We start from the raw sequence: 21,404 nt of genomic DNA, 5'->3' as shown, positions 1-21,404 counted from the left end.
ATGGCATGTGACGCCAAGCGGATACCAGACCCTTCAAGCAGGCAGCAGCGAAAATCCTAAACCGCACACAAATGCACATAATGCACTACAGACAGTACGATAATTGTATATGATTATTCAATAATTGTAAATATTACGATAGTATACTTCTAAATCGTTCATTTCCACTTGAAGTCATGCCGCCCCATTACGTTACAAAGTCGACATCGACTTTAGCACAACAGCAGCATTTTTCACTTTATCTCTATCATTATCGCAGCACTCGCCACATTTCACCTAACTGTATAGAACCTTATTCGTTTTTTTTTTATCAAATAGAGTCATACATTTGAAAATAACTCGTTATAGTAATTGGCATTTTTGCAATAATTCGTACCAGGATTTGTCTCGCAATACTTTGTAATCTGAAGTTTTCGGCCATTCTTAACAATTTTGTGACTTTACAAGCTGCTTGTTCGGCCATAGCTGTGGCTGACACGAAGTACTTCAGCATTAAAGCGATGAATCGCCGAGCGCACTCACCGCTGTACGACCCGCCGAGTGGTGGCGTAGTGGCTACGGCGTTGCGCTACTAAGCCCGAGGGCGCGAGATCGAATCCCGGCTGCAGCGGACGCATTTCAGTACGGGTGAAATGCAAAAAAAGAAAAAAAAAATACTGTCTCGCCAACCCGGCCCTGCGAAAGTGAATGTCCAGCGAAATTGTTGAAAGCCACCACTACAACTGCTGAGAGGGGTATGCCCTTTAACGTGCACCCAATGCCCATGTGTCGTGCATTGGGTGCAGGTTAAAGGGCATACCCCTACGGTCAAAATTAATCCGGAGTCCCTCACTACAGCGTGCCTCATAATCAAATAACGGTATTAGCACGTAAAACCCTAGTATCTATTTTTTTTTAACTTTGCGCTGCAGTGAAACGTCTTATCGGCATCGCCGACGCATGCGTTACTAACATAACCACGGCAAAAATGGTCACTCGTGGTACATTATCCACCCGATCAGGTTTCCATTGAGTTCATTCACCCTTATCAGCCTCCATCGGCACAAATTTGTTAGTACACTGTCATCTTTTCTGTTTCCGTTGATACTATAGACATCTTATTTCTATTGCCTAACGACACGGACGTCATGGACAAAGCGTGGCCAACAAGTTTGCGGCGAGGCCTCTTCGTTTAACGCAAGACAAAACAAAAGCGGTAGCATTCTTGCAATGGGGCGCTTAAGTGACTTTAAACCGCAATTCCTTATATAGTGCACTGCTACGGCGTTCCTCGCAGGCGACGGGCAACCCCCTTTATAGTTATGTTCTCTCACGGCCGAAGCTTTACAGAGAGGAGTGGGTAGATTACGCTAAACAACAATAAAAATTAAATAATGTTACAATAGTGCGATGTTACGAGTATTCAGGAGCAATGGCTGTCTTGAAAACGTTGATGTCGGTGATCGTGGCGATGGAGCCGTGGAGGTGCATGGTTCTTTTCTGAACTTGTTCTGGGATAAAGGATTCAGCACACAATGAGTGATGCTGCAAGGCACACCAACCTTGAACTGATGACCCGGACGTGATGAAATGTGAGGAGGTTGCCGAAAAAGGGCGTCTCTGAGGGCTGCATTTAAGCGGTACATTTTGTGATACAAAGACGTGAAATATTGTGACGCATTGAAAGACCCGGCAGGCTCAGGGTATTTTACACTGCGGCGACGCTAGAAGTACGGGAATAGTCCGAAGTAACCAAGCGGATCGGTTTTCAATCGCCTCCAGGGGGGGAAGCCTGTCGAGCTTCACCCCCCTCCCCCCCTCGCCCGAAATTTTTCTGGCCGGCGCCCTGCTCCCTTTTATGCTAGGACGGCTCTTCCTATTCCGCATAATAGGCCTTCGAGCCATCCTACAATAAATACATTTTCATCATCATGCCTGGCATGTCGCCTATGAACAAAGGCGCATATTCTTCGAACACCCACCCCAGAGAAGTACATGATGGTACACGCCTTCAGGAAGACCAAGGGCCTGCTCAAGGTAATAGCTGTATTATTATGCACCAAGCATGGCAAACTTCACAGAGCATACTTGAACGTTAGCCCCCACCCCCCCCCCCCCCCCAAAAAAAAAAAAAAAGCAGTATGCGTATCACAAATTGAGGACGCGTAATATCTTTCGCGTTTCCATTTTACAACGTGTACTCTCGCCGCCGTTTGCGAAATGATCGCAAAGGCAAACGCAATTGAATGATTCGAATTAGTATTAAAAGCTTCCACGTGAAAAGTCATTTAAAAGAAAGGCGTCTCCCGATGCCTGGGGCCACGACAGCTAGAGCTCGTTCGGTCTACATGCCCTACTGGCACTTGTGATTGTGAAAGTGCATTGGCTTCTCACGGGATACGTTTGAACATGAGTAACTTATAAGACAACGAATAAACACGGACACGACTGGGCTAATACGGTACATTAGCGCGCGTGAACGCAGGCTCGATAATGACGCGATACGGCGACGACACCCGATATGCAAAAGATCTGAAGTTAACAAAACAAAGGTTATTTACCAAGCTGCCACTTAATTTCTCTAAAGCTGGCCTGAAGACGAATCCTTGATCGTCGCGCCTACGTATAGTGCTTTGGAGCAGTTCGGGTGCAATAAGAGGCATTTTTACGGTTTTGCCGCCGCTTGGCGCAGGTCACGTATGTAGCACTTAGGCGCAGCGGTACTCACGTTTCGAGACACAATGTCGCGTGTAGTGTAGCGTATGTATACAGGGTGTTTTATTTTAGCTGCATCAAATTTTTAAATACTGCCTTTGGCAGATAGCACAATTCTAATCCTTCATATAAACTACTCGATGAGGCCGCCATTACTTCCACACGAAATCCAAATGACTAATTGAGTACTTAACATAATTACGCAAATTAAAATCTTAATTATTTTACGGCACATATCTTAATACAAACTGTAGCTAATGAGTTTCCAATGCACATCCACTTCGCACAAATTTTCTGGGCTGCGATAGTTTCGAGAAGTTAATTTTCGAAGTGTCCGACGAAATGGACTGGTGTTCCAGTTACTTTTGTGCTTCAATGCATAAAACAGAGTTTTCTTTAAAAAGGTAACTGGAACGCCAATGCATTTCATCGGACACTGAAAATTATCTCGAAACTGGTTCAGTCCTAAGAATTCGTTCCAAGCCTTGGGAACTCACCAGCTATATTTCCTAGATTGAAATATGTGCTGTAATGTAATTCATTAAAAAGTGAATTAGAATTATGTATAATATTGAATTAGGTGTTTCGATTTCTCGTGGAAGTAATGGCCACCTCATCGAGTAGTTAAGATCAAGGATAGAAATGTGCTATCTGCCACAGGCAATTTCTTTTGAATGCGGTGCAGCTAAGAAAAAACGCCCTGCATTTTGTCAGTCCTCTTTTTTTTATTATTGCTTGGATGTTCTATTTTTGTACTAAGGACACGGTTGATTTCTAGTTGGTTAGATTACCTTATTTACTCTAGGATAGGTTGGACACGAATATAAGTCGACCCCTACATACTGAACTCGCCGAGAAATGACAAATAATAATTCCAACATTTTCGTTTAACTGCAGGGGGTTGCCATTTCAGAAGCTTTATATAACCTCTTTGCAATGACGTGCCCTCCTGCTGGAATGCCGTACTTGCAAACATTACACTGACACCCAACTGACGCCGACATCCGCCCTCTGGCTGGTACGCGATTCATAAAACATCGCACTGCCTTCCAAATCAGCCCACAGACGAGGAATAGAGCCAATCTAAGTCGCATGCACTCAACTTATTGCTTGTGTACCATACATGGCCTTCGAGATTACAGGCGCACATTTCGGAGGTCGTGCACCATACAGTGTATTCAACAAACATTACTAGTGGGAACTGTGGTTCTGATGTCTACGAGACCTGCCGGTGTGAAGGGGCAGCCTAGAGGAATCCTTCATGGATGTCATACGCAGCTGGCTCAAGTCACTTGTGCACAAGAACAGATCAGCAGGCTGCTGTTCTTCTTGAAAACAAATGATGAAATTTTGCTCAGCATGCCTGCAGTGATTTCATAGTGATGATGACATGACTGTTGCACTGTTAGTGCTGACATACGGAGTCTTTTAAAACCTGGACCTACAGCTTTCGATGAAGACGTTTATTCTTCAACGAACACCTTTTGTACTTTGGCTATGCATTCATGCCACAAAAAAAGAATTGTTACACGTTTTCATTTTTAAGTTGCAAAGCATTAAAAGACCCTCCACCTTTTTCATTTACATTCTGACTTTGCTCAAAGCTCACATGGTCCTACTACAGAGGGGATTATAAATGATAGCAACAGGCAGCCAACCTTACAGAAAGTGCAATGTAGTTGAGCTTTATTAAGAGCTTTGCAAAACTTGCCACATAAACCTTTACTTCAAGGGAATAAACCATCATGCAGAACTTGATGCATGGATAACAATAGTGAATGATGAACTATATGACACACCAAAAATGCACACTCCCTATGTGGCTTTCTGAAATGAACCTTCACCTCAATAGTTAACACATGATCACAGCAACAGATTGTTTAGAAAGCTTCATACATACGGCACACGTACATAACAAAACACACTGCTATAAGTATCTACCTCATCAAAGCTGTCCTTGCAATAGTAAAAAGCTTTAGATCGCTACCCAATCGTCGGATGTGAAATGTGGCATAAACAATGGGCACACTGCCAACACAACATTTAACACATGTAGTATATGCCATCATCTCAACAAAGGTATCCGAACAACTAAGTAAAAAAAAAAAATTGAAAGTTTCAAACTTTTAGCTGTAGTGAATACAAATTAAAGTGCCTTCATGACGTTCGACTTGGAGTGCCACAAATATTACCAACACACTCAAAGAAACTCCCACACTGTTAACAAACACCAAAGCATCAATAAATCTCAAAAAGAGCCTAGGACAAGAAATTGGCAGAAACCAAAGGAAGACACACACATTCCCTGTAACATGTTGCAGAAAGCCATTTCCACAAAAGCGTCTATATAACAAGCACAAGTTTGGGCGAAAACCATCCCACTAAGTTTTATGGATAGACTTCCTAGAGCCTATACATTGGAAGCTGAACAGGAACAGCCTCAGAAGTTGTTTGGTAAATGCAATTTTTCACTTCATAAGTAGCTCAAATAGTTCAAATGAGCGCATCTGGAATGATCACGGTGAATGCAATGAGGCAGTGAGCAGGGCTAGTGCCACCAACAAAACTGCCATCTGTCGCAGAGTGGGCCCACCTCAAGACACAAACTGGAGAAAAATCTGCTAGCTCACTTCAGAAGCTGATAATCTTACCAACTCGTGGGAATTTACCGTAAATCCACTGTTGAGCAGGAATTAGTACTCTCAGACGCCAATGCTGGGATTGAGCAAAATTTCCTTTGTCACAAATTGTAAAGCGCAAGCAGCAGACAAGGCACAGCCATGTGCAGCTCGCAGAGCACGCTGTATAAGCGGAAACTTCGCATGTTTAGGCTAACAGTAGAACACCTTGTATATGTGGAACAATTAATACGCTTTTCAGTTGTACAGTTGTCATCAATATGAAAGGGAAAATTGAATATTTTTTTAACTATGATAACTCGTTATGCATTAATTAAAACATAGAAACTTGATACTTAAAAAGTTTTCCAGATGAATGTTTAGAATAATTGAACACCTTTAAGAAGGGCATGCGTGTTTAGCCCCTATGGGCATTTGAAAAAAATTAGGTGTTCCCTTTAATATTGATTACGACTGTACATCCAATCGCTTTTACACATAACCTCTTTAGCAGGTGATGCGTAAGCCAAAACCTCCTGCCTTGCGTTCAGTTTGCAAAGCGCACAAACACACATTTAGGCTGACAGCAGAACACCCTATCACCCTGACAGTAGAACAATTACCAGTTCTCAACAGGTAAAGCTGTGCTCTTTGGTGGCCAGTTCACTTAACTATGCCCACCGACAACACTTTGCCAAGACAAATAAAAATAACCATGTGCAGTAATTAGATAAAGTGATAGCTCTTTCTCTTTGTGAATCTAAGATAATCACCTTGACAGCTCTCGTTTAAATTACACAAAGATGGTGGTATATAATGATATCCGATAAGTAATGCCTAACATTTTTCTCATTCCCGAAAAGACTACCTTCTCTTTCGCATCTTGCATTTGCAACATACTTTGATGCTCAAAATGTTAACTGCTTTTAAACAATTGCATGAGTCTAGAAGGTAAGTGATGAAATAACTAAATGCAATGGAAGCCGAATCCTACAAGATCATTAATGAAGTGTTTGTTTAATACTTTTGCCTACAACAGTTCTATTAATGTGCTGATGTGAATATTCTGCATAATATTGAGTGCATGACACCTACAGCAAGCCTGGTAAACCACACCAGTACACAGCTCATCCAAGACCACACTGTCAGAACAGCTGCCCTGTGACTGTACACTACTGCATCGCATACAACATGACTATCGCGAAACAGCACATTAAGTGATAATGCCTTCAAGAATGAACTTGATGCTACACTCAACTAAAAAAATAAAAATTAAGAAAAAAACTATCTGAAATTCACTAACACAAGATTAACATAATATATAATGTATATATTTTAGTGATATAAGCTGCAACAATGATGTTCAATAGCACGGCTTTCTAAATGCCACCCACAAGGTTCCACTAATAACATTGACAGTGCCAACAGATGTTGTCCATTAGGATTTTTCTCAGCACACGTAGCATAATTTCAAACATAACTAAGTCTACGCGATGCACCTGCAGTTGTCCGTGAACTGCGTCTCACTGGAACGCTGGCTTCTTGAGTTGCCGCACCGTGCCGGCGAGATGACCTGGAGGCTCTGGCTTTTGACTGTGATGCTGACGCACCAACCTTCTTACGCTTGGAATATCTTGGTGAGTCCGAAAAAGCATCGTCGTCGTCATCGTGAAGGTAACTGTCATCAGTCATGGTCCCACTGTCCTGTGTACTGGAAGCCTTAACACAGCGATTGCAGGTTGAGCAGACAGAGCTTGGTGCATCATCTGCCACTGCTGCCTCTTCGGTGGTGCCCGACCTTTCATCAGGATGTTTCACATGCACTGGCAATGCAGGACTCGGTTTAAAGCTCTTGTTCCTTTTGGCGGTGCGCACAGTCTGCTGTCGGACGACGACCTCCAAGTCCTTGTTCAGGTGACTCGAGTGCGACGGTGCCACAAGGTCTTCACTCTTCAAGTGGTCTGAACAGGTAAGACATGCAGACGTATTTTGTTTTGTACTTACACGTGTGGACCGCCTCAGAACTGGCATTTTTTTTCCAGACTTTCGTGTGTTCCTTGCGCTGACAGTTTGCGGGTCTTCCAACATTGACGACACACCATCCTTGTTTTCAGGTGAACTCTGTTCATTTTTTTCTGCTCGCCTTCCCGGCATTGCGCCGGTCTGCTCATTGTTGTAACTCTTGGCACGCCTGGAAGGTGACTGACTCAAGCAGAGGTTGGATGTTGGGCCCTGTGCCTCTGGAATACCATCGGACGCGGTTCTGAAAGGGGGTGACAGACTGGAATGGGTGCTCGGGCTGCTCTCGGATTGCGAAGCTCGTATTGCAGCCAATGAGAGCCGTCCAGTCCTTCTTGCACTATTGTTCGCAACTTTGTAGCTCGAAGCAGCACTTGACGTTCTTGACTGCGCTTCCTTTTCTGGTGTATAAAGAGGCACCTTGAGTCTTCTTAAGCGAGCAATGCTGGCATCGAGATTTACTTCATTAACTTCGTAGGGAGGGTCATTATCATCAGAGTCCGAAAGGGAACGGACCTGCTCATCAACGTCAATTATGAAATCCTCTTTTTTATTACGTTGAGACATCCTTCGCGACGGCAGCCTTCTTAATGACAGTCTTCGCTGCTGTGCGCTATGAACAATGTCGCCCCCTTCTTGATCGGAACTCGAAGAGTTGTCTGAAGCATGGATATTTCGTGACAAAGGCACCTGTGTCAGCCCGCTAAGATAGACACTTGTCTGTGATGAATCATCTTCAAAGGTGTCCAGGGCAGGTGTCACGTTCATGGAAGCATCAACGACCCGTCTGCGTTTCGAAGCTGTTCTTAATGGTGACCTTGCCAAACCTGCAGTGTCGCCCGTGTCAGAATCTACTTGCCTTTCCTTGCTGGCACTTGGACCATCAAATGTGGTGTTGGATGCATCCACCTCCTTGCCATGCAGTGAAGCTGAAACTGAACGCGTTGTGTGCAAGTTCTCACCGCTAACAGTGGCTACAAGTTCTCTTTCATTATTCTGCATACGATCTAGTTTTACTATTGGCCGTTTAGCCAGGCTTGGAGATGGCAATAATGCATTATGCCTTGAAGATGCACTGCCTACTCTATTGTCCCCACTTTCAGACTCTTTCTCAGATATGGTGTCACCTTTTGCTTGTGTACGTGAAACATCACTTCTCTTGACAGAGTGGCCATCACTTCTGCTATACTGTAAGATCCTTCTTTTTGCCTCCAATGGTGCTGGTCCTACATCTTCACCTAGCGCACTTTTCGCTGTTGTGTCACTAGACGTAGCGTTTGGCTTTACATCAGGTCCCACTCCCACTGTGGACATTGTTATTCTTTTTTGGGACAGTGAGGTTTTACCATTGGCATAGGAAAGTTGTCTGCGTGCACTCCGAGTCAGGACTCCAAGTGTGGCATGCCCACTTTGCTGTACCTCATACGCAGGAGTCCTGCCTCGAATTGGCGATGGTGAACTTCTGTGCAGGCTGCCAGAAACCAGCTGTCCGCTCCTGCTTGTAGCTTCTGCCTCAATTCCAGATTTCCGCTTGGTCACAGACGACGTTCGCTTTTCCATGGGTGACATAGGACTTGAACGGTTGATTCCATCATCACTTAGATTGTCCTGTGTTCCGGACAGCTCTTTTCCACGAGTCGCATTACCACTGGAAGGAGTGCGTGGCTTTTCCGGAGTCGAACTCCCACCACCTGAGTCACCTTGCTTTTGCTCTCCCTTTGATGTACTTTTTGCTAAATTACTGCTTGTCACAGACTGGTCACTTAAATCTTTGCATGTGTTGCCAGACTCAGAATCGAATACTTGTTCTTTTTGCTGCCCAACTGCCAGTTTTTTGGTACAACTCCGTGTGCTCCTCCGTCGGGCAGACACTTCAGATTTGGCTTCCTGCAGTTGCCTGGCACTGACCTCATTTTGCCTTGAATGCTCGCTGCATGCACTCTCCTTATCCTCACTGACACTTGCAGAATCGAAATCGTGATCGGAACGCAACTTCAGCGTCGCTTTTTTTGGCTGGGTGGGATTCAAAGTCAAAATATTTGGACAAGGTGCCTGTTTTCTTCTATTTGAAGGTGAAGCTTCAACTATTACCAGTTTGTCTGTCTTAGATGGGCTTTGTGTTGTGCATTTTCCGGACTCAAGAGCCTTATTCCCATCTCTTGGACCTTCACCGGAGTCTGATTCAGAAGCACCATTTTGCTCCAATTCTGAGATTTTGGTCCCTTCGGATAGCTTTGAGGGTTTATTCTTTGGCAACGATGCCCTGGAGCGGTTTTGACGAATGCCTGCCTGCTTCATGCCTGGACCGAGAGCTTTAGTCTTCTCTGTTGACATGTGCCTTGATCCCATAGTGTCACTATTCAAGCGTACATTGGCTGTCTCATTTGTAGCCGCACCTGCGTTATCAGAGTCAGATTCTGAATCTTGCTCTTTGTCAGGCAGTGCTCCCTGTTCCCCTTGTGAAGAGACTGAACCACGAGAGCGCGTTCTTCTGCAGGCAGATTGGCTTTTGGTAGGGGTTGTCCTCTCATCCAAGCTGTGCCGTACAACCTGAGGTTTCGATTTAACAGACCGTTGGGTCGAAGGGGTGGCCAAATTCTTCACGAGTGGCACCTTAAAGAAAGAGTGTTTGCCGGCTGAAGGTGCTCCCTTTCCTCCGAAAGCCACAGTATCCATTTCGTCGTCAGAATCCTCTTGAAAAGACATCACTCTTTCTCTCAGCTTCGAAAAAGGTGACGGCGAGCGCCTCTGGGACGAAGCCGATATAGTTGTGGCCTGCGAGAGGCGGTGAGCTCGTTGCCTGCCAACTCCTTCATCATTCGATTGTACCGCCACAGTATCAGCATCTGATTCAGCGGCCAGGTTAATGCCCTGAAGCACTGGAGAAAGCGAACCATCTTCCTCACTTTCTGAAGGCGAAATGTGCATGTCCTGCAGTGACGAAGCACCAGGTGACCGCTGCCCGCATGGGATTTCATCTGCCAATTCCGAAAACACTGTGGGCTGTCTCGCTTCCGGCTGAGCAGGGTGTTCAACATTGCATTCTTCATCGGAAGACTCAGCTTCTTGTTGCACTGCATGTACAACACTGCACTCTTCCTTGGAAGAGTAACCTTCTTGTTTTGACAGGTGTTCAACACCATGCTCTTGGTCGGAAGACTTAGCTTCCCGTGTCAAGTGTTCAACACTGTGTTCATCAGAAGACTCGGCTCCATGTTGTGCCGAGTGTTTAACACTGCACTCTTCATCAGAGGACACAGCTTCTTGCAGCACTGGGCGTTCAATGCTGGACTCCTCATCAGAAGACTCGGTGGAACTGACAATTCTGCTCCTACGTGCCTTCTTCACAGTTTTCAGGGTGACATCTTTAGCCTCAACAACCGTAGCAAGAGAGCACTGTATTTTCCCAAGCTTTGCAGGAGATATGAGCTGCGAATCGGAGTGTGCTTCAGGTGTTCTGGTATACCTAGATGCTAAGACTTTAGTGTTCCCTTTGAAGACACTCTTCTTATATCTGGCTCTAGAGAATTGCTAGGCCTTTGTCTCTGCCCTTGTATGTTGCAAGCTTCCCCACCATGAGTGGAAGCTGTGTCTGAAGGTCTTCTACCCGGCGACGAAGCAGCTATACTCTTTCCAATCGAACTGCCAGATGCGCCTTGGCTGCATGAGCCTTCATCAGAAGACTCAGATTCTGAGCTTGAAGATGATACCTCCCGAAAGGACTCTGAATTCGAACTTGAAAGAGTTTCAAAAGCATCATCACTGCTGTGACCGTCCGCCACTCTGTTCTGTCACCTCAGCATCTGGCGAACTCGAAAGAGTTTCAACAACATCACCGCTGCGTTAGCTGTCCATCGTTTTTCTCTGCAACCTCATCATCTGACGAAATTGAAATAGTTTCGGTGGCACCATCACGCGACGTTTGTCCACAGTTTTTCTCTGCAACCTCATCATCTGACGAACTTGAAGTTGTTTCGGTGGTATCCTCAGAGTGTCCACCATGCTCCTTCCTGCCCTTCGTCAATGACTTCTGATTGTCGAATTTGGCTGTCATGGTGCCTAGGCGACTTCTCTTCAAGGTCCCTGATGCAGTCTTGCTCCGTTCTCTTCACTCCACACCAGTCAACATTAAAGGTCCTTGCAGCACCCAAATGTTGCGCAGCTGAAACTGAGGACAGTTCCTGCTCACTGCACGACTCCTCTGAAGAAGATTTAATGATCCTGCGCCTGCGAGACTTTGCCCACTTCCGAGCTTGGTGACCTCGAAGCAAATCTGAATTTACTGTCGATTCAACTTCTGAAGATGAAGCTCTCAGCCCTTCACTATTGTCGGGCAAAACTGCCTTGCCAGTTCTGTGGCTTCGCAATGAAGCTTCTTCCAGAGCTTTCGCGACTGGCTCAGCTTGTGAATTCAAAAAATCTCTAGACTCCTCTCTGCCTATCGACAACGACATCTCATCATCCATTTTGGAGTCATGGTGCTCGCTTGACTTCTCTTCAAGGTCACTGATACTGTCCTGCTCCAACCTCTTCGCTCCACACCGACCATCATTGAACGTAACTGCAGTATGCAAATGTTGCGCAGCTGAAACTGAAGACAATTCCTCCTCGCCGCATGACTCCTCTGTTGAAGATTCAATAGTCCTTTGCCTGCAAAACTTTGTTGACTTCCGAGCTTGGTGACTTCGAAGCAAATGTGACTCTACTGTCAATTCAACTTTTGAACATGAAGAAGCTCCCAACTCTTCAGTGTCTTCGGGCAATATTGCCTTGCCAGCCCTGTAGTTCTGCAGTGAAACTTCTTTCAGAGCTTTCGCGACTGGCTCATCTTGCAAATTCAATGAATCTCGAGGCTCTTCTCTGCCCATCGTCAATGAGATTTTATCCTCGATTTCAGTATCATGGTGTTTGCATGACTTCTCTTCAAGGTCAATGACACTGTCTTGCTCTGTTCTCTTCAGTCCACAATGGTCGTCAATAAGCACTGCAGTAGCATCTGAATCTTGCACAGCTGAAACCGAAGACAGTTCCGACACGTGTTCTTGAAGTGAGGACTTTTCAGAAAGTGGAGTTTCGTGATGAACTTCATCATCCATACTGGCTGCAAAAGCATCAGACTCTTCTGCAGTTTTTGACGTGGCCAGCTTAGCATTAACTTCCACAATTGCATGTAGCTTGCCTGAGGCACGAATCTTCCTTCTGCGAACTCTTTTTCGTCTCCGCAATTTTTTTCTCGGAGGTGACACTGCAGGTGTGCTGTCTGCGGAATTTGAAATAGCCCCTTCGTCTTCCGATGTTGCTTCTTGAGCCACGCTTGTATGCTTATCACCTGCATTTCAAACAAGAATGCATTGTCAACTGCTGGCACTAACCCAACTGTGAAGCATGCTTTTAGGGCAGTAACAATCCAAATTTTATTATTAAAGGATACTGCAGGCCAAAATGTGGCCCAAGATGAAGTGTATAAATAATCTGTATTATTATTATTATTATTTCTGTTCTTTATTGGCACAAGTGCCAGATCTGGTCAAAGAGCGCCGGTGTAATGTTTATAAGTGTTTTGATGTTAATGAGACAAAGCAGGAGCGATGTTCAGTGGTGCAAGTGGCTGTAAATGGGACTAAAATCTGGTGGCGGTATAGATGCCTAAAATGCGCATATAATGAATAAAACATTATTGACATGCATGAAAACTGCAATATGCAAGAGGGGAAAAATAAAATAGCAAAAGTAATTCGAGCATAGGAAGGATGAGTTATAGAATCGAATATCATACATACAATAAAGATGGAATTTGGTAAGAAATACAAATTGAGACTGAAGCGCAAACAGGATGAAATGCACTGCGTATTCAACAAACACAGTAATGAGAACACTGTCGAAAGTAACATGCTATCAGATTAAGACTTGTCATAAAGAGACGCTAGTTAGCAATTACATCAATGGGCAACAATACACTTGATGAAAGAAATAAAGAACTAGGTGGAGATCTGCTACACAAAGAAAAAAAATTACACTGTGATTAATTATTGTGCTTTAATGTTCAACACGAAATAGAGGGCTATCAAAGACGTGATAGTGGAGACCTCAAGGTTAATTTTGACCGCATCAGGTTCTTCAAGGGGTCCTGAACCACTCCCCAGGCTTGGTGAAAAAACATTGTCCGCAGATAGCATATGCTGTTGTGAACACCTCAGCCAAGTTTTGCAGTCGTGCATGGCGCGTGGAGCGCGCAAGCAGAGTGCGAAGTCACCTACCACTCAAACGCTCTCTTTTCAACAGAAACTTGCTCCTCACTCTTTTCCGGACGCTTTATTTTGTAATAAAGCAGATTCCCAGACGCGGCTGCTATTGGCCAATAGCTGATGTCAATCAGGAAAGGTATTTGGATAAGTGTATTTCTTCCTACTGTTAGTGGGTATATTTATTCACGAAGTTAAAAAAAACAGGCTGAAGTAATAGAAAATGTGCTTTCAAATTTCCATAATAATTATGTACTTTCAGAAAAAGCCGACTATTGTCTGCTCACGCTCAGCCGCCCACGTAGCCGTCGGGTCTCCTAATTTCAAATAGTTTTGAACGCTGAACTAGCCTCGAACTACGCGATACTTAAAGCCAGACCTCACGCACACTTGCCAGCGGCCAGGCCGCTCCTGGCTAGAAGCCTCGGCAAACTTATTGACAGCGCTTCAAAAATGCAGAAGTTGGATGTGGCTACTTCCCCATGTCAAGCTGGTGAAGGACAAAGCTGGTCCGCACCACGCAGCCCAGCCAGACAGGAGCATATGAGTGCAAGCACGCACTCGAGCCCTGTCATGCACAGCAAGCACTGCACATAGGCACTACAGTTGCATGTAGCGTAGGTACTGTGGCCGCCGCAACAAGTCTACTGGCTAAGCGCATTGCAGCTCGATTAAGACAACCGTGTTTGGCTTAATCGCAATGTAGCTCGTGTCGTAGCCGCCGAAATCGGAATTAGTGGCATCTATGTTAACATTCAAAATCAAATTTGAATGGCACACCTGGCTCCGCCGTAGCCTTCGCAGTGCAATGCATTGAAGAAGGAGCGGAAGCACCATGAAGGCCGTGTTTGACTGCCAATAACTCCGCTTCTACTGAACGTATTTAAGTACTTTTTGCAGCAAAGTATTTCTGAAATAGCCTATTTTAACTTCAAATGCCTTTCTCAACTCCAATTAATTGTGGTTCAGGGCCCCTTTAATGTGTACCTGAAGCTGAATAAAAATAGTGCACATAAGATTTGCTTTTTGTGTCTTCCTGAAAGGACACTAAAAGATGAATTATTTGACCTGTAGTATATTAGTCAATTTATTATTAGTCACAATATTAGTTACAAAGAGCGATGGAATGAAAAATGTTAGGCCTAATGTTAGGAGACAGGAAGAGAGCGGTGTGTATCAGAGATCAAATGGGGATAGCCAATATTCTATGACCATTAAGAGAAAAAAATGGAGCTGGGCAGGCCATGTAATGCATAGGATGGATAACCGGTAGACCATTAGAAATACAGAATGGGTACCAAGAGACGGGAAGCACAGTCGAGGACGGCAGAAAGCTAGGTGGTGTGATGAAGTTAGGAAATTTGCAGGCACAAGTTGGAATCAGCTAGCGCAAGACAGGGGTAATTGGAGGTCGGAGGGAGAGGCCTTCGTCCTGCAGTGGACATAAAGATTGGCTGATGATGATGATGATATTAGTCAATTACCCTTGAATGATGCCAAAAAGAAAGAAAAATATAGCACTCTCACCAAAGGAAGATGCCTAATAGGCCAGAAAAGACACACGGCAATGTCACCTTGAAGTCGTCGCACCAGACCAACGTGTCATCATGGATACTGACAATGTTTACTGGGGCCTAGTTAACTCCTTCCCTACCGCACCCATTGGGCATCGTTAGCCTGCTATCGATGGTTTGAAGCGCCGCTTTCGAAACCTTTCGTGCCACTCAGGACTGCGCCATCGGACGTGAAAGAGAACTATATTTTCTTTTTCTAAGCGGTGCGCATTTTTCCCGCCAGGCAGTAGTTTTTGGACGCACTCCAAAATTTCACAATCATCAAAGTAGAAATCAAAAATGGCCGCCTCCGGCAGTGGCGCATGCGCTTCGAAAAATGTAGATCTCATGATTCTGCTACGTCTGCGGCTGATTTAACTTAACATGGACAGAGCAGCAGCCAGTATGAGGAGGCTGCCTTTTCGTCGAACTTTCACTCTGAGAGCAACGACGACGCAAACCAGCCCGGAACATCGGCGGTCGCAGCACGGCACGCCCAACTGCAGTGCTCGCACTTACAATTTTTTAGTGCAATACCTGGTTCATGAAAAATTTTGATTTTTTTCAGCGAATTTTGATTTTTTTCGGAGATGGTGCCTATGAGATGGCAATACATTATGTACGTAATTTTCCTTCAGAAAAAAAAAATTCTGGCGTAACCTACAAAAACACTTATTTTCCCCAAGGTAGGATAGAGTTAAGTCCTTATTGGTAAAGATGGACTACATTGTATTCTAAAACAGTGAACATAACAAGCCTCAAGAAGTTCATGACAGTAGTCTGCTGGGCCAGTTGGTGTAACATATTGTAAAAATATGAGTGGTTTAACGGTAGGGGTGAAGAAAGACTTGAGCGTCTGTCCTGTCAAGTCTTTCTTCATCCCTCCCGTTAAACCGCTCATACTTTTACAATAAGTTCCAAGAACTTGTTCAGCCTCTTGGGCCCATCATCTTTCCTTAAAGGGTCTTCATGAAGGCCGACCACATTTTATGATCTGCTTCTAAATGAATGCTCCAACATTCTAACAAGACGTGTATAGTAGCATGAGCATCATCTGGAGTTCTCTGCAATGAAGCCCCAGCTGTGAATTCTAGCAGTCCTAAAGCTCCCATCCCGTCATTGTCTCTAGCATGGAGCTGAGTGCTCATCACCTCGTGAGCCAGTCTTGCCTTTTTCACTGAGTGCTTCTCCGCATTCAACATGGGATAAGACCTGTCTTGCAGCTTCCTCTGAAACATAGAGCACTGCTTTCACCTTCTCACTCCTATTAACCTGTCGCATGCCTAACAAGCTCAAGTTTCAGCAAAATGGTCATGGTGTGTCCCACAAACCCTGCTCCAGGCTATGCAACGATCAGCATGTGCAGCCGACCAAATCGTACAACTCACAGCCTCACCATGTAAGTACTCAAAAACTAAATGTAAATGAAAAGATAATTGAAAAATTTTGTACACTATTTTGAAAAAGAACTTGGGAGTTAAGTGGCTAATACGATGTTGATAATAGCGATCAATAAAAATGCAGGTTTGGTGGTGCTTGCCAAAAGATGGTGTCTTGGTATTTATCCTACAGACTACCCTTACAATGTGCCACCGTAACTACACACACACGACAGCAGGCTGTAGTGCTCAGAAGCCTAACCTCCAAGATCGCTGGTTCTACTAAGAACGCCTGGTTAATCGAAAGCAATTTGAATTTTGGAACATCTGTGCTGCCCCTTTTGCTGCAATTTTCTCTGTGACTATGTCACTTCTTGGCATAAAATAAAAAACCCTGCTAGGTTTCCGGAAGCATAGTCTTTCTATGTAGACTAATTTAGTTACCACTTTAGAAGCTTTTGATAACAGAAATTTTCCTTGACGTAAGCTTCATAAACAGTAGGTAAACAAGAGACAGCGATAGATCCAAACTGGAAATACACATCACCTTCTGCCAGTGTGGCCACAACTTCCCCTGCTTTGCTGTTGTTGGCCTCAACAGCCTCTTGTTGCCTGTGGTCGAGCTTCTTCGCTGACTGCTTCTGCATTGTTGAATGCGTCCCTAGCACCAGATTCAGCAACACTGCTGTGAAGAAGCCTGTCCAAGAAAGCCTTCGTGTTCAGCGGGGAGTTGCTGGCATCGCTGACAGCCTCAGAATTAGGCTCGGCGTCACTTGCATGAGGCGTGGCAATGGTCGACCGCAGACGGCTCAGTGTTGAATCCAGGATTGCTTGCAGCTGCTCATCCTCGACCTGGAATAGAGGGCGTCACAGTGTAAATGAAGGAGCTGCGCAAAAATAAAGCACCAGCTTTTGGCCACAGTCTTCCTCTTAGGACAGTTGACTCGTCACAATTCCAAATTTTTATAATTTAATTGATCTCAATGCTACAGCTGAGCCGCTGTTTTCAGTGAATTTCAAAGGCAATCAATTCAGATTATGCTTTCAGTTAATCGAAACTTCTTGGCGTCCCATGACGTTCACATCTGAAGTAGCAAGCTCTGCACAGAGCAGGGCTGACATCAGTTTCCATTAAACTCTTACTCTCTCTGTAAGGCTACAGCCTCACCCCGTAACAACTGTAAAACTAAACGTACACTCAGAGGTCTGAAAGGCAGACTTTCAGCGTTTATGTGTTTACATTCTTCCCTGCACATTGTACAAAAACTGAAATCAGCAAATTGCTACACGTTTGAGTCTTTCTTAATTTCCTCCTTCAATGTAGCCTGAATCACGACCACTTTGGATGACAATATGGTTGAAGGAATCACGGTAACGTCGGTCACATGCTTCCTCGCCAAATCAAACAGAGCATACTAACCTCGGGTGTCTTCGTGTCCTGCTCCCGTGCCTGTACCTCTTCGTCCGCGATGACGAACATGTCGGCGTCCGCGGCCGCCGCGGCGTCGCACGTCGTCCTGATGCCAGCGAACCACCGCCGGACTCTGCCAGTGTCCGGCAGGCTTCCAACAGCTCCACCGGGTCCGACGCGCTCTTGCAGAGACGCGCGATCACTTTTCGACGAGATCTCGGCACCTCGGACCGAGGCAGAAGCGCGGCCAAAGCAGGCTGCGCGGCGAACCATTCTTCGAAATCGAACTCCGCGGGTTCGATAGAGAGAACGACGGGCTTGACCGTCTCCCAGCCGCGCTCGGGCAACCGCCTCGCCAGACACGCGGCGCACACGACGAACTTGAAGTACAGTTCGGCACTCGGGCACGTGCGTGGGCAGTAGGCTGCGAACCAGCGGAACACGTCCAGCAGCCGCGGCTGCAGGTCGAGACGAACAGGCGCGCTCGAGGAGATCGCCCAAGTCTGCACGAGAACGTCCCACAACCGGTGCTTGCTCTTCGACAGGACGAAGCAGATCTTGGTGATCGCTGCAGGTTCGTCGCGAACGAGCGCTAGGTCCAACAAGTACGAGAGAAGCGCGCACTGGTGGTCCCAGTAGGCGAAACGGCTCGAGCTGCTCTGCTCATCGCTGTCATCGACGCAGTCGGCGACCAAATCGCGCGAACGCAGGTGGAGGTGAGCCGAAACCTGGCACAAGATGGTACTAAGGTCCCGAGACAACTGTTCTCTCCGCTCGTCGTAGGTCGGAAGTAGCGCGGCCTTGAAAGTTTTGGCGGCGTTGCGGAGAACGAATTGCACAGCGCCGGCGAGATCGTCGCTACACGAGGCGCTGGACAGTTGACGTCGGGCGCTGTCGCGCCATTTGATCAGCCGCTTCGCGGCTTTGTTCTGGCCTTCCGACATGACGACGACGCCTCGAAGGCTGTCGGAATTGGGACACTGTGTGCCGCGGACAGCGTTACGGAACTTGAGAGAGAAAAAATTGGACTTCAGCTGAGTGGCCGTGCCATGCTCCTAACTTTCGAACGTGTTGCAGCGTGCCAGGCGCCATACTTTTCGTTTTGATTGAAATGATGCCGATGGCGATTGTGCATGCCAAGAGCATAGAGTATTTTTCGGTAGCACCGTGGCCAATGCATTGACACATAGAAATATATATATATATATATATATATATATATATATATATATTAGCTTTCAATATTTCCAATTGTACAAATACGTATTCCGAGGTAAAGTGTTTTATTTTAAAATTGCAGGATAGTTACTACTTGCACTGACAACAGTTTCAGAAGGGGCATTAATAAATTAATAAATATATGTGCCGCAGCCTAACATATCTGGGTGCTAACCAAATAAGCTAATAATTTACAAAACAAACTTATGCGAGATTTTTCAAAGGATTCGACACAACGCGCAAAACCGCTTTAAGCGGCCGCTTTAGCTCGATCGGCCGACAAGTTTCTTGTCTTGGCGACCGAAAACAACTCATCGTGCCAGTAAATGTTTCGGGCCGCGCCGGCATCGCCACTACCACGGCCGCTGGATTTAAAAAAAAAAAAAAAAAAAAAAAAAAAAAGATAAAGAAAGAAAAAGCGGCCGTGTCATTACTGTGCGTAAAATGTCTCATTGCAGGAAAGCTGTCTTGAAGGCTCACAATTAAGTACAGTAGATCCTTGCAAGTGGGCAATTTGTGGTTTTGCTTTCTTCCATTGTAACAATTCAACCCTCCACCTCGCCAAGAAACATAAATAAAATAGAATGCAAGTTCGCAGGCACGATCAGTTAAAATTGGCACAGACCAATAGCAAGCTTTGGGAAAAGGCTTCCCATTGCAAATGATTAGACTACAGAGATGACGATGGCAGTGCGGATTACTATGAAAACTTCTACATTTGCCACTAGCTAGGTGTGGCATGCGCCAGTAAAGGCAATTTTAGAATTATGAACAGGGCAGAATGAAAGCAAGATTATCTATAGTTAGTAACAGGTCAAGCAGGCAGTGGCAATCTGGGTGTACATGTGCCAATCAGTTGTTGCTCACGCGCTCCTCTACCTGCCGACATTTAGCACCGATGGATGGTTTGAGTGCATGTTTACGTACCTTGCCAAGGTCTTGAAACATCTATCCTGGCAATGCATCTCTTCCCCAGCTCTACTCACTGCTGAAAGAATTCTCCGCACTCTTTACGGACATTTGTGCAACAAGTTTACTTGGCACCCATATCATCTAGCTGCTACTGCTTTTGCTGGCTGCACATACATAGAACCAGACTAGACTGCCACACTGCCATAGCGCTGTTGCCAATACTTCACTGTTGATGCACTGTGATGTAATTTCTTCATGTTTGTGAAAGTTAAAAAGAAACTTTTTTTTTTTTTCAGTTGAATAGCACAGGCTTGAGGTGCAGGTTCAGTCAAAACCACCTACGGAGATGAGCACTTTTGCTTAGAGCAGGGTATCCCATAGCCATATAATCAGAGTTCAACAGAACACCTTCCGGTCAGGCAAAATCATTATTCTTAACACAGGTCATTGCTGCCCGATGTCAAAGAACACAAAGACTGATGTTTGTGAATGAGGATCGAATCTGTCCCGATTCCGAAACGTCACAATTCTCGTTTTTTGACTTTGGTCAGTGACCTGTTGTATGAATCACCCCATAGACATCTGAAAAGGTCAATCTACGAGCCCTCGAGACTTAAGCTGATGACAGCCCTCGTACTGGAACCCAGCTCAGAGTTCTTGTTGCTGTTGTCTTCTTGGAAACTTGGCAGGGTGTGGCGATGCCACAACACAATCAAAGAAGGTGCCAGCAACCAAGCAGCAACACTTCTCACATTCATTTTTCAGTAGTGTACATTGTCTAAAACGAAACCGTTGGCCTCTGAAAGAGACATCACTGCTGTGATCACAATGATGTTCTCTTGTGTAGGTAGCCACAGCATATACTTACTTCATATCTTCATATCCTTGATTAGTCACCGACTACAGCCAAGTAGCCGATTGCACACATGTATAGTGCAACCTCCTCTTTCTTCTTGCACAGCCATGAAAGTTTATGGTGTTGACATGTGCATGGATCCAGACAAGCTTGTGTAAATAAAGTACATATATTTATTTATACAACAATTGACAGCGAATCATCTGCAGTGTGATATTAGACAACTTTAAAAAGGAGCACATTCAGAATTGAACACTTGCGAACGGCTTGCATAATGAAGACGTGTGTATCGTATATATAATAAGAGCATGCACCGGTTGCATAAACAAACATCACAGTAAAAAAATAGAAGTTTCACAAAGGCACAAAGTGCCATCGGTTGAGTACCTAGGTCCGAAGTATTGGATGGCACAAATGATGCTGAAGCACATCGAGAATGTTGTACATTCGGAGACTGCCAGAATCCAGGACAGACATAACTCCAGCAGGGCCCCATCAAGAG

The 21,404-nt window shown here is 45.2% G+C and overlaps 1 protein-coding gene across 3 annotated transcripts; it reads right to left on the bottom strand.

Annotated features, from left to right (window-relative positions):
* Window positions 1-4,357: 4,357 nt before the first annotated feature.
* On the bottom strand, window positions 4,358-19,035 carry LOC119433224 (dentin sialophosphoprotein-like). Of its 3 annotated transcripts, none has more exons than XM_049659347.1 (3): window positions 17,926-19,035; window positions 17,053-17,357; window positions 4,358-12,660 (listed from the first exon to the last, which is right to left on the bottom strand). In XM_049659347.1, exons 2-3 carry the CDS (start codon window positions 17,150-17,152, stop codon window positions 11,318-11,320), a joined length of 1,443 nt encoding a protein of 480 aa, XP_049515304.1. In that variant the 5' UTR covers window positions 17,153-17,357; window positions 17,926-19,035; the 3' UTR covers window positions 4,358-11,317. The 3 variants fall into 3 exon arrangements, with proteins under 3 accessions (XP_049515304.1, XP_049515305.1, XP_037556305.2); XM_049659348.1 differs by having other exon boundaries at window positions 17,926-19,033; XM_037700377.2 differs by having other exon boundaries at window positions 17,926-19,030.
* Window positions 19,036-21,404: the final 2,369 nt, after the last annotated feature.

This window comes from Dermacentor silvarum, chromosome 11 (assembly GCF_013339745.2).
Source record: "Dermacentor silvarum isolate Dsil-2018 chromosome 11, BIME_Dsil_1.4, whole genome shotgun sequence".
Classification (NCBI taxonomy): Eukaryota; Metazoa; Arthropoda; class Arachnida; order Ixodida; family Ixodidae; genus Dermacentor; species Dermacentor silvarum.
This window is presented reverse-complemented; position numbering and strand designations above follow the sequence as displayed.